Source organism: Strigops habroptila, chromosome 3 (genome assembly GCF_004027225.2).
Source record: "Strigops habroptila isolate Jane chromosome 3, bStrHab1.2.pri, whole genome shotgun sequence".
In the NCBI taxonomy this organism is placed as follows: Eukaryota; Metazoa; Chordata; class Aves; order Psittaciformes; family Psittacidae; genus Strigops; species Strigops habroptila.
The window spans coordinates 56,373,738-56,387,610 of record NC_044279.2 but is presented as its reverse complement, the minus strand read 5'-3'; the positions used below and the strand labels follow the sequence as shown (position 1 = coordinate 56,387,610).

The following is a 13,873-nucleotide window of genomic DNA, read 5'->3' as shown; positions in this document are numbered from 1 at the left end:
ATTGTCCTCTGCTGTATGTTCAGCAAGCTCCTACAAACCCCTGTTGCTGCATCCAATTGCCTCTGTAATCAAGGAAGGTTACAGCTGAGCTCCAGCACAGAGCACAGTTGACCTTCACCAGCTATTGGCATTGTTCTGTTTTCTCCAAATGGTTTTAAAATCTAAAATTAAATATCTTTTGTGGGAAGACAGGAAATGTTTTGGTTTTCTATCTATTGACATGGATGAGGAGAAGGAGGCAGAGAAAATGCACAGAATTACCACAACTATACAGCTTTTGTTTGTTGAATTGTTATCATCATAAACATTTCAGGGTGCTTTCCTTTTGGTCATAATCTTTCCGCTTGTGCATGCTGTGCATGCGTGACCAGCAAGGAAGAATGCATTCTAAACCAAATCTCAGCAGTTCTCAGCAGGGAAAAAATGAAAAGGAGAGGAAAAGCAAAGAGAAAGATTATCATCCAAGAATACTTAATGACACTTCAGAACAACATATAAAGATATTTTTTGATAACTGTCCACTGTCTAGAAATGAGTCATTGGATATATAACATGTTGCAGTAACTAATCATATACCCTATAGTGAGAAGTACTCATTTTCCCTGGCTACTGTGTTTACCAGAATAGATCCTTCTTGAATCTGACATGTTGCTGCAATACTATTCGGATCTGTGAATCGCTTACAGAAAACTATAGTGCGCACTGAAATGCTCTGTTATGCTTGCCTCCTAAGCAGAAAGAGATCTCTCATTTCAAATCGCTCATAGTAGTGCCTGACCTCCGGTGTCAGTTCGCATTGTCCATCATAAAGTGCAGCTGCTCATCACAGCATCCTGAACAAGGCAAGAAAAATGGAGATTACTTGATAGGATCCACAAAGAAAGGATAGAGGTGTAATTTCATTGACCTCTGAGCTGGTCTGATTTACATTAGCTGAAGTAATGTCCCTATTCTTTTCTGTCACCTTAGGTCCAGTAAACCAAATGCAATGTCCTACATTGTGAAATGCTATGAAAATATACATCCCAGCTTTTCCCAGTGTTGCAAGAGCAGAACAATCCTTTGCATGTGACTTTCAGGAATATCCTACTCTATTTTAAAATACCATTTATCTTGAGAACCTCTTTCATTGTCGTGGGAATGGAACCTTTCCTTCAAAGGAAACAGGAATCCTATAGAAAATGGTAGAAGTGCAGAAACAGTATCTTTTTTTCCTAGAAAAAAAGAAAAATGTTGTGCAGGTTTTATTATTACAAATTATAGCCCAGTTATTTGTCTCGCCTCTCTGACAGATAAACTAGTGCTCAGCAGGAGTGAGTGCTGTAAATAATCAGTTTGCTATTTATACACTGAAATGGGAAACACATTTATGGCTAACAATAATAATTAGAAAACATTTATAAAAAGCTGCTGGGTTGTTATTTGGTGCCTCTGGAGTGAGCAGCTGTAAGAAAGCAAAAACAATCAGAGCAACTTCAGAGAGGCTGAGAATGAGTTCCATGAGCTTAAATTGTCAATAATAAAGATGTAACAGCTTCCAAGCAAATTAAAGTCTTGATGATGTTCCCATTTAAGTGAATTAGGCTTTCGACTAATTTTAATAAAAGTTGCCCTAAATGTTTAGAGTACTGATTTGAATATACGGAACAAAATTATTTGACACATAAAGAGTATGTTATAACTCCCCTATTAGAAAGGTTAAAATAAATGTGCTGGGGGTTTTTGGTTTTTCCCTTCCCTTGATTTGCTGCAGGCTTTTCCTCACTGGTATCCTAAACATTAACCTTGGTACTGACCTCATCTCCCAGCTCCTTTTCATATCCCGCACCCAGGGATATAATTTCATTGGGGATTTCAACTTCGTACGATGTGTAAACAAGCCCTAAAACTTCCTTCCTCATGTGGTTTATTAGCAAGGCTAATTTATTAATGGAGCTGCACAGTCACTGCCTGTTTTAGAATCATAGAATAATAAGGGTTGGAAAGGACCTTAAGATCATCTAGTTCCAACCCCCTTGCCATGGGCAAGGACACCTTGCCCTAAACCATGTGGTCCAAGGCTCTGTCCAACCTGGCCTTGAACACTGCCAGGGATGGAGCATCCACAATGTCCCTGGGCAACCCATTCCAGTGCTTCACCACCCTCACTGTAAAGAACCTCTTCCTTATATCTAATCTAAACTTCCCCTGTTTAAGTTTGAACCCATTACCCCTTGTCCTACCACTACAGTCCCTAAGGAAGAGTCCCTCCCCAGCATCCTTACAGACCCCCTTCAGATACTGGAAGGCTGCTATGAGGTCTCCACGCAGCCTTCTCTTCTCCAGGCTGAACAGCCTCAACTCTCTCCCTTTTGTTCTATGTTGTTGCAGCAGGGTTGTTATACAACACTGATCTGCTGCGAGAGAAAAGAATTCACATGCAGAAACTGCCTTTCAGAGCAGGGTAGGGGTTTCATTTGTTCTGTGTTTGCATGGCTCTGTCTCCTTTGCTGTGGCCAACTTTTGCAGGGGATGGTAAGAGAACTCATGGTACTGAAGCAAAGTTACTTGTTAATTTTTCATCTCCAGGGTCTAGGTGGAAGGCAGGGGAAGGGGAGAACAACCTGGGTCTGAGAGCACTGATCAATTCCTGCTTGGTTGTAACACTCACACTGACCTTCCACTCTACAGTGTCACCAGCATGCATGGAAATGCTGTAAGATTGTTGAAGCTGGAAGGAGAAGGAAAGACTAGGAGTGACGGTGAAAATAGGAAAGAGGAAGAGTAGGACTGGGCAGGCAATGAAACTAACTGGAAGAAATGTCAGTAGTGGCTCAGCATTGTGTCCCTGGAGTGATGCATGAGATCAAAATATTTGATGGCTGAATAACTGAATAGCATGAAGTATATTCCCCTGTCAGTTTATGGGTAAAAGAGGCAAAACGACAGAGTGATTCAGTACTTAAGTCATGATCTTGCTCCGAGTCTTTCTGTTGGAGAAACACCCCCACCACCCCCATATGTGAAGCTGGGGCTGACCAACCTCCAAAGCTTGGAGATCCAAAATTAGCCAGTCCACATATCTTCTTGTAACTCCCTTTGTAGGCATAAGGAAAATAAATATGAGGAGGAGGAGCAATTTGACAGTTTCTCTACCCATCCATGCTGATTTATGTTGCTGTAAGATTTTTTTTAAAGTAGGTTTTATGTGTAGTGTAAACAAAATATAATAGTGGATTGCTCCTTCCATGCAACAATGTTACAAAAGTTTTCTTAAAGACACTCCAGTTATTATTAGTTGGTTCATATTAATAAACTAATAAGCAAGCCTAGGCAGAAACAGTAGAAATCACAATATATGGAAAAGACTCTAAGACCTCTCAAGGTGCAACCTCAGCTAACAGGACTAGGTTAAGGCTATGTTTACATGTTGTATAAGCATCCCGCGTTTTCTGTAGATGAGCTGCAGCATTTGCAGCCTCTCATGGTACAGTCACAGATCTCTGTTTTGTGCTGGTGCTTTAGTTTGTTTGTAAAACTGGTCATCTTTTAAATAGCAAATATGAAATTGTACACATAAATATGTACCAAGTCTACTTTAAAATCTGAGATTGGTCCTTTATTTTGTTGTTGATTACTCTTAAAATGTAGCAGGACACTCAGCAAATCTGACCATCTTCTTTGTTATACTTCTTAAACTGTCAAAGACTTTTTTCTTTTTTAAATAAGATGATTGCAGATTTTCTTGCACTGTCTAGATCAAGAAAATTCTATGTTCAATTTTTTGCCTCAACTGTTCACTCATAAAAGAGAAAGAAATTCCATTTCACGGAAATCATTCAAAGCATTAATACTCTTGCTGCATCACTTTGCCTTCAAAATAAATAGCACAATATCCTTTTAATTATACATACACTGTGGCTTAAAAAGAGACAAATGACAAAGAAAAATCAGCATGATAAAAGGCTCCTAAACTTGCAGCATCCCTTGATCAAGACTTTTTATGAAGCATTCACCGCGTACTCCTTCCTTGCCTGCCTCTAAGCTGCCTTGAAACCCTGTTCCACCAACAGTGTCCAACTAAATCCAATCGGAGCCACCACCACTTCTGTCACTGCATCATGGTTAAAAGCAGCCCTGCTGGGGTGTGCCAAGTTAGGGGAACAAAACTAGAGCAAAACCAATCTCAAATAGAGGCAAAGTTAGCCTGGAACATCATTCTGCTGCTCTTTCCTTGATTCCCCTTCAGGACAGTAAATAGCACTTATTTATTGTACAGATAAATAGATATTGTAGGCTCCCAATATCTGGAGGGAGCTTACAAGGATGCTGGAGAGGAACTCTTCATCAGAGACTGTAGTGATGGAAGAAGGGGTAATGGCTTCAAACTTAAACGGGGGAGATTTAGGCTAGATATAAAGAAGTTCTTTTCTGTGAGGGTGGTGAGGCACTGGAACAGGTTGCCCAAGGAAATTATGAATGCTCCATCCCTGGCAGTGTTCAAGGCCAGGCTGGACAGGACCTTGAGCAACCTGGTCGAGTGCGAAGTGTCCCTGGCCATGGCAGGGGGGTTGGAACTAGATAATCTCAAGGTCCTTTTCAACCCTAACCATTCTGTGATTCTATGATTATGACTCAGCGCTGTTGCAGTTATACAGCTTTTCTAGCAAGAAGGTGTTTAGGAACAGCTCTTTAAATAGAAGTCCAAGCCTCTTGTTCCAATGGCTTGTTCAGGGCCTGTTAGAGTTGTGGAGGACTCTTGTGTTTGGTGCAGGCTCCTTAATTTGTGAAATTTAATCACAGAATCATTAGGTTTGGAAGGGACCTCTGGAGATCATCTAGTCCAATGCCTTTGCCATGTACGCTCTCACGTATCTCTCAGGTTTTTGCTGAGACTGCTCTATCTTGGTTTTGACTCTTCATCTATAAATGCTATTTAAAGGCTGTTACCTTTTTTTTTTTCCCCCCTAACAGTATCAAGGACAAAAATAAAGGCGAACTAATCCCCCCAGTAATGAAGGAAACTGTATCCTACCTAAAAAGAAAAGGTGAGTTTTGTGTCAAAAGAGGATGTGTCTTTCTGAACAAGGACAATAGCATGAAACTGATTCAGCAAGTTTACAGCTACACAGGATATGCTTATATCTTGAAAACTCGAGTGGCAATTGGGCACTACCTTGAGAGCTTTCATGGATAGGGAATCTTATTATCAGATTATTGTCCCATCATGAAAAAAAGCCAAAAACTTCTTGCCCTTTGGATTAATTAGGGAATAGCAAATGAGAAAAGATGTCTTGAATACGCATCATCAACTCATATCATATTGTTCGTTATAAGTAAAACGCTTAGTGAAAATCGATCAGAAGTTCTGGTTTTTATAGAACCAGCAGCCATAAAAAATCACTGAAAAAATGTGTTTTGCAGGAATAAGCCTGAAGTTCTCCCTTCCCAAAACATTTTTACTGGCATTTACAGACCCTTTGACTGCAGTTCATATCTATAGTTAACATTATATAAAGATACAGATTACAAAGACCCATATTTAAAATGGGAGCGTCCAAATCTGAGTTCCATTTATTACCTTCATGCACAGAGCAAAGAGAGGGTAGACTTTCAACCACTGGCTATACCACTGAGCTCCCCAGTGCATACCTGACCACCATAAAGGACCAAATATTAGGTGCTATCTGCAGGGTAAGTGCACTGTGTTCCCTACATAGGAGTAAAGGTGCATGTAGGAAGAAAGTCAGAGGTAAGGCTACAGTCTTGAAATTCCTTTTCCCAGTGTAATGTGATTGTGTTTTGATCCCTGATTTTTAAGGCAGTCACAGGAATATTTCCATAGCCCTTTGTGCTCCAAGGCCCCAGAGTTTCACAATTTTTTGCTACATCTCACAGTATATGTACCTCTAGCCTAGGTACATTTATCTTACAGGTGTAGAACAGAAACAGAGCAGAACAGTTATGTGTCTGACACAACATTACACAGTGGTAGAACTGGGAATGATTCTTAAGATCCCTGAAATAAGGGTGTGAATTTTTAATAGGTATGTCAAGTGAAGAAAATCAAAATGTGTTTGGTTCAGTTATTTGGAGGGGAAAAAAAATATAAAAAGAAACATCACTGGCATTTAATATGCCATTAAGTTTCGTTAATGCTTGAACAAATTTTGAGGATCAGCACAATTTTTTTTAAGACAAAATCCAGACTCAGATCTCTATATTTCTGTTAAATGAGTTTCATCTGAGATTTTCCTCATGTAGAGAGCTATTTCTGAGTAAGTTTTGAGTAAATTATATTCTTCCACAGACAGGCTCACCCAAAATCTGTATCCCACAACATTCCCAATTCTTAATTTGCATCCCTCAGCTGTCATTCTCAACAAGGTAAATTTTGCTTTCAGTTTTCAAATAGTATGCATCATTGACTTCTATTCATTTTAACTATTGCCACTAGGGTTTGGTCTGCGTTTGAGTTTATTTGAGCCCAAAGTGAGAAATTTCAAACTTTTTAAAAATGTGTGTTGAATATGCTTCACATTTGGGAAGACAAAGGGGAGGGCAAGTTAAACGCTGCTTCTCGGCTTTATTGCTGATTTTCAAGAGAAATCCTGGCTTCATTTAAATCAGTGCAATATCATACTGATTTAAATGAGGACAGACTAGACAGTGTCTTCCCATCATCACTAGGCTATGCTCCTTTGTATTTTAGCTTTAACCCACGGTAAATAAGGACATCAAATAACTGCTCTTTTTATTTTTGTTTAATTTCATACACTGAGTGAAGCTGATTAATTACATGTATAGCAGAATGAGAGACACCCACTGCATTGGATACCTGCTTACAGTTTGCAAACAGTGGAGCATAGCATCTATAGGGATACTTGTGTACAGAACAGCTAGCTCCTCACTTCTTGAAACTGATGATTTATCTTCAAAATACCTACAGCAGCCAAGGCCAAGTACGGCACTGCAGCCAAGTTCTGCTCTTAAAGGTATATACTGATCTGCAGTAGATTAAGAGTTCCTAATAGACCTCATTGAAGGCCTCTTGGTCCAAATGCAGGATTTCCACTTAAGCCCATAAAGCTGTTGGATGTGCTATTTCCAGACTGGTGCTAATGATAAAAACTTTGCAGGTGTAGCTTGTGTCAAATATTATGGTTGGATACAGGGAATGTAAATAGTTCACTACTAAGAATGTTGAAGGCAAGTGACAGGCAGCTTGAGACAATCCCTGTAATTATAATTGTAAGTGGATAATTAGAGCTTCTGTAGTGTATCAGTGCACGCCCCATCTGCAGATGAAAGCCAGACTTTTTTGTGGTTTAAATTGTTATGAAACAATCATTGTTACATATATTTAGCTTATCTTAATAGGTAAATACCTCTTCCTCACTAATCACAGGAGTCAAGGGAGCTAAAATGAGGACGGATGTGTACTAACATCATTACTTCTCACAGCTGTTATTATTTAGAAATTGAATGAAAATACAGTCACTAAAATGTTCATCGATTTAAATTTTTGGCTGTACTTGGAAGGAGGGTTTTGCATATCCAGCACTTCATTAGACCTATTTAAAGATTTTAAAGAAAGAAGTTTATGGCCATGATTATATTGTGTTAGTGACTAGTAACTAGTAATTCTTGCACTGATCTGACACAAAACCTCAATGTCTTGCTTTTGTTCTTTTCTGAGTGTTTTGTTTCATCAGTATTGAACCAATCCCATGTTTTTCTCTGTCAACAATTGCGGAGTCCAGCTCAGGTACTCACAGTTTTCTGAAGCAGCAGCACTGATTGCACAGTACAGGGAAAAAATAGTAAGTTTTAGCTCTCATGGTTGTGACAAAAAAGGGTTGGCTTGACTTTGTCATTGCAAAATTTCTCCTAGATGAAATGTTTGTTATTCTGAAAGCAGTAATCATACTTTGGTTTTCTCCAAACTACATCTCTTTTAAAATTTCATCTGTTCAGTGCAATATCAGCACAGTTTGTAAAGGATAGTCTCTGAGGAAATGTGTTGATACTTCTGAACAAAGCCCTTGTCCTACTTTATGTGCCTATGCAACTCAGTTGGTATGGTAATGCTGGCCACTGATACCTAGTCCAGCCCATGCACTTGCTAGCTGGACTATCTCATTTTTTCTCCAGCTGTCTGTCCTGTGCCCCCAGGAAGTAAGGGCATTTTCCAATCAAGCCCAGGTTTGCTCAGAGCTGTCATATTCTGTATCATAAAGAGATCCCCGCAAACCATATTTCTGAGGAGATGGCTTGTCAGGTAGAGTGTTTTCTGACATTCTCAGCCAGCTGATGCTTGAAAGCCAAGTACCTGCCATGCCAAGGCTGTTAAGCAGTAGGTGATAGACATGCATTTTTTTGCACTTGATTATAAGTGTGCAGGTATCTGTTGTACCTGCTGTCTGCTATGATTTTAACTCTTTCTCTAAATCTGGAATATCTCAATTCTGCCATCAGCTGCAGCGAGTGTTGGTTCCCGTGCTGACAGCCCTGGGAGGCTGACTGGCAGCATTCTTTGCACTCCAGACGCGGCCGTGAGCACAGTGAAAGCTTCAGATCATCTTCCGGAAGTGACAAAAATTCACTGTCATTACCCTGTTCCATTTGATTTTGGCATAGCTTCCAGCCTCGCAGAATTAGCAGGGAGTGGGTTTTGGTTTTCATCCTAGGTGCGGTATTTCCACTTTTTCTTCCCATTGCTGCATTTTCACATTTATGTACCTGAAATCAGTTTCTGAAAGTCTGACTTGGATCACAAAAGCTTCTGCAAAATCATGCTTCGTCAACAGGGTTAATATTTCTTGAAACATCAAAGACCCTCTGACATCTGTTAAGTCCATTCTTTACTGCTCAGGCTCTTATTTCTCGAACAGATCTGATGCAGGAGCTGTGGTGACATTCCAACTAGGCACCAGCCTGCAATAGTATGCTACCAGGCTAAGGAAACTTTCAGTCTCTAAAGTTCACCCAGCCTTCTCCATCTTAATGACTCTGATCCCTTTGACAGATTGCTTCATATCACAATTTTCCTTCTTGATGTTTAAATTTTCTGCCTTAGTTTCAGACAACACTGTTTACAGAAGTGTTCTTCCCAGTGTGGAGGCATCCTCATCTGTACAAATGAGCCAAAACTCCCCCTTTTGTACTGAGTTATTGAGTGGGTTCTGACAGTAGCAAATATGTCCTCATTCACAACAGCCAAACTGTCGTTATGGCAGTAAGTTTCTTCCTCATGTATTTATCTAAGCAAGATAAGTCTCACTGGATCCAGTAAGTCACCCATTACCTTAACAGGGACTAAAGAATCTACTGTAAGCAGAGATTACATCTGTTTGTATTATATAAATGAGCTCTATTATGGCTGATGCTTCAGACATTATTACAATAAACACAACAAACCAAGTTTCTTAATTTCTGTCATAACTTTCAGGTTATTTTTTCAAGAAAGGAAGAGAAAGCCATTTCACCACTGTCACTCTAGCTTCTCTTTAGAGTGAAAAAATATTTTTAAAGTTTTTGATAGTGAATTTTTAAAACGCTTAATTTCAGTTCCTGCAAACCTTCACAGAGAGAAATTGGTTTCCTAAAATGGGTTCTAAGTATCTGAGAAGATCGTCAGCTCATTAAGACTAAACCTCAGAGTCCATCTTCTGGATCAAACCAGAGAAAGTATTTTAATTCAGAAGTAAGGTGTTGGTATCATTCAGTCCAGAGAGGAAGGACACATTTAACATAGGTAGTTCATCATAGTAACCAGAAAACCAGAGGACGTTTTTTTCTATGCTCAGCCTCAAAACCACAACCAGTTCTTCTGTCTAGTTTATAAATGCAAGGCTTGACTTGCACTAAATAAGGTATTTTTTGTGTACTACCTTACCTCTACCATGCCATGAGAAATTATCTTGCTTAGTTAAATATTTGCTCTCGTCAGAACAATTCATAAGTGTTTCTAACCTGTTGTCATTCCTTTGGCACTAATGATCTTGATGCTTTGCTTACAGGCCTTTTTCTCCAAGAAGCCCAACTCATGCCACAGGGTAATAATTTTCTTTCTCTGGTTAATACGTTCCCGCATGTCTTCAGCAACCTATTTTGTGTGGAAGTGAGACTGTAAATGTGGTCTGTCACTTCTAACCAACTGTTCTGTAAGGCTGCCATGCTATGGAGGATGTATCTTTGTGTGTATGACTTCCATAATGCTCAGGGACAGGGTTGTGCGAGTGGGTGAAGCTGCTGGTGCTGCCCACACCCACCCACCAGGGCAGAGAAGGGCCTGCTCTCTTTGGAGTGCCCAGCCTCTGAGGCAGTTGTATGCATCATAGCCTCTAGGATTCAGAAATGCAATTCTGCTTTTAAACTCTAGTAAGATGTCAGAAGTTTCCTTTCGTGTCTTTTACTTACATGTGTGTCTTCCTAGAAAAGCATGTTACAGATTGGATATAAAGTATTGTGATAAATTAAAAGCTAGGTAGTGTGTGGCTGGTGATTTTGGTGTTTGTTTAGTCAGTAATTAGTTTAGTTAGTATTTTGTTTAGTTAGTACGATTCACCATGCTCTTTTAGTTTTTAAACTCTGACCCACAATTTGGGTGTACTAACTGATGCACTCTAAAAATAAAACTGCCTGGCAACATCCATATTTTGTTAGCAAACCCCCCAACATCTGGAGGTCAGGTGACAGCTTTTAAGGGAATTATTTGATTCATTATGGTGGGTATAAACTGCACTATTTAGACCTGAATGAAAATGTCAGCTTACAAGCAGCAGCAATGTTGCTCAAGTCTATCTGAAATAGTAGTACACTGTAATTTGTATCGGTCATGCAAAATACCAATTTGAAATAAAGAAGTAGGTTTATTGTTGTTAATATATTTTATGTTTTAGAGAGTATGTCCAAAGGTATAAATGAAATGCTTGTCTGTTTTAAACAATTTAAATCCAAAGCTAAATTGATGCGATTATTACTAAAATTTCCAAAATTTGATAACATTTGCATTCTACAGAATGGCTGTATAAGGAAACAGCTACAAAAAATTGCATAGAGAACTGATTATTAAAGAGACTGTGTGAGATCAGCAGCAGCTCAGAAGTAATGGAACAATAAACTTGTGGTGAAGGAATCACACTACAAAATTATGAAACAGAAAAGATAACTGTCCCCTATAGGAAAATTATCTTGCAGTAGCCCCCATTGCCAAGTCTTTCTCTCTTACCTCATCTCTTTGATGCCTGGAAGTGCTTTGCAGCACAGTTTTTGTTCGATGTTGTCTCGTGGTACCACAGGAGAGACCTCAGCAATGACTAAGACTTCTAAATGGAATGGTAATAACCATGCTATAGAAGTTTAATGATAAAGTAAAAAATATCCTATAGTATGATTATAGTGACAACTAAAGCTGTCCTTTATCTGTTCAATAGCAGAAGCAGTGGTAAACATGATTAATCTTTCCTCCTCATCCCCTCTATGAAGCACAACAAATCTTGCTGATGGAGAAAGTTTTGGTTCCATTTTTTAATGTGAATGAATACATCCTGGTGGTGATTGTCAGAATGGGTAGAGATGGATGGTTATGCATTCTGAATAGGTTTGGATTGCTGCAGCTTAGCGACTTTTCCTCCTGGCCTCCATATCTTGTGATCAATCAAATACCTTTTAAAAATGCAACACTGGGAAAGCTTGACATGGGCCATATAAACAAGTCTGAGTTCTTGGCTCTTTTGTTTTCATATGAATGTTTTTACCTAGGGTTCATGGAGATGAGATAAATCCCAAGACTAGTTCGTGTGCCATCAAATAAAAATGAACCTTGTAATAAGCACAGTTTGTGTTTTTGGTGCTCAGGCATTGTAAATAAATAATGTTCAGAGGTGCCAAGTGTAAACTGGAAATATTCATTCATAAATCCAAAGGCTAGAAAATATGCCATTCAAAACTGCAAGGACACAAACATATTTTGGATTCTGTTCTACATCCTTGCTGCTGCTGCTCAGCTTTTCAGTAGAGCTGGAACTGTCCCTTCTCTTCCGCTCTGCCCTTGATCTTCTGTGTTCCTTCTTGAATTGCAGATCATCTTTTTAGAGAGTGCAGACATCACACTCACTTGTTCTATATTCATTGCACAGAATACAATAGAAAGGCTATGCAATCTCAAACTTGTACTATATTCTAGCTTAAAAAACCCACAAAAGCAAAACAACCACACACTCCCCTAAAAGAAAAATAAACCCACAACAAAACCTCAGATTTGACCTAAACATAAAAATTCACAATTACAATATGCTATAAACTCATGAGCCCTCATATCAGAAATAAATTATTTCTAATTTTTAAAAAGGAATCTTACTAGAATTAGGTAATCTGCAAGAAGATGTCTAAATCAGTTGTATTAATGAGAATGAAAATTGCTTCCAAATTAGGATGGACGCTTCCTGAGACTTGGCAGGACTCTAATCAAAAGAAACATCTCCAAATTCAATTTGGGGCAGAAGGAATTCAGATGCTCACTCTGCTTTTTCTCATGTGAAAGCCGACAAATTATCAAAGGTTTTTGATGCCAGCAACCCTCAAATCAGGGATGATTGAAAGAAAAAGAATGTAATTTTCTCATCTCCCTTTCTTTGACAAGTTTGCAGCAATGTGACAGCATGTGTTGCTTTAATTTATCTTTATCAGTTCTGATTTTCTGTATCTTTCCTTTGGGACAACTGATTGGGGGGGCATAAGGGGGTTAAGTATTTTTAGCAACAGTTTATTAACTCAGAATGTGACAAAGTTGTGTCATTGTACTGTGAAATTTTGTCTACTGTGGTAAAAACCATCTTATTTCAATGCGGAATGAAGTGCCCGCCTGTTTTCATTTATGATTACTGACACTGAAATAATTACTCAGATAAGTTCTCAATCGCAGAATCATTTTTTACTGAATACAGATGGCTCCTTCACTAGTCATATGCTGTGTTTTTCCACACTTAATATTTAAAATAAAATTTCACTCTTTTTGGTCTGGGGAGTTTAGTGAAGGGTAGCAAAAGTCCGCACTATCTATCTATCTATGTACCTATCTATCTAATCTTTGGTGAGGGCAGGGAGCAGTTTGTGCTGAGTTGTGTGAGGCTCTGCAGCATTGATGGAGTATGTGAGTGACACACAGCTGCATGTTTATCAGAACTGGAAAGCCCATGTCAGTCATCCCCTAGCAGTGCTCTGGCAAGCACTGCTGCTCCAGGGTTGGTATTCTCTATGGACTGTGTTACCCACGCTATAAATGGCAAAACAGTTCAACTGATACACACACACACGAATTCACTTTAAAGAGACAGCTGACATGAGCCATGCTGTAAATGGGATTTGATTGAAAAACACTACTAGCAAAAACTAAATAGGCTACTTCAAAATGACATTTTTAGGAGGACAAAACTGAATGCTTTGAGCTGTAATGACCAGGATTATCTTTAGCCTTTTTTGTTTCCTCAGCCCGTAACTCTGGTAGCTTTAGCATGAATTTTGTCTGCAAAAAGAAGACAAAGGGATTAATTTTATTTTTGTGTGGGCACCTTGCGTTAGCTTAATATTTCCTGACTGTGTATAAGGCTATGTATTTATCCATCACAGTGGAATAACCAATTCCTGGAATAACCAATAACCTGGAGAGGCTTCAGGTCGCTTTCCTCCTTCCCATCCGTTATTACGAGATCACAGCTGGGGACATATGCTAATGCTTTTCAGGTTATGTGACATGGGAAACTCCATCAAGTTTTCAGGTAGCTTTTCCCTGCCCTGCATAAAAACACAGAAAGCGCTTAATACACTTACAGACTTCTAAAAAAAAGTATCCTTCTCAATTCATACACACCACAGAATTCAGGAAAATATA

General features: G+C 39.0%; 1 protein-coding gene across 3 annotated transcripts in view; it reads left to right on the top strand.

Annotated features, from left to right (window-relative positions):
- The window catches only part of ARHGAP8 (Rho GTPase activating protein 8), a 71,062-nt gene that overhangs the window by 44,791 nt on the left and 12,398 nt on the right, over positions 1-13,873 (top strand). For all 3 annotated transcript variants that reach the window (XM_030479025.1, XM_030479023.1, XM_030479024.1), the window contains exon 9: positions 4,954-5,027. In XM_030479025.1, coding sequence (XP_030334885.1) covers positions 4,954-5,027 — 74 coding nt within the window. The remainder of the gene's footprint in view (positions 1-4,953; positions 5,028-13,873) is intronic.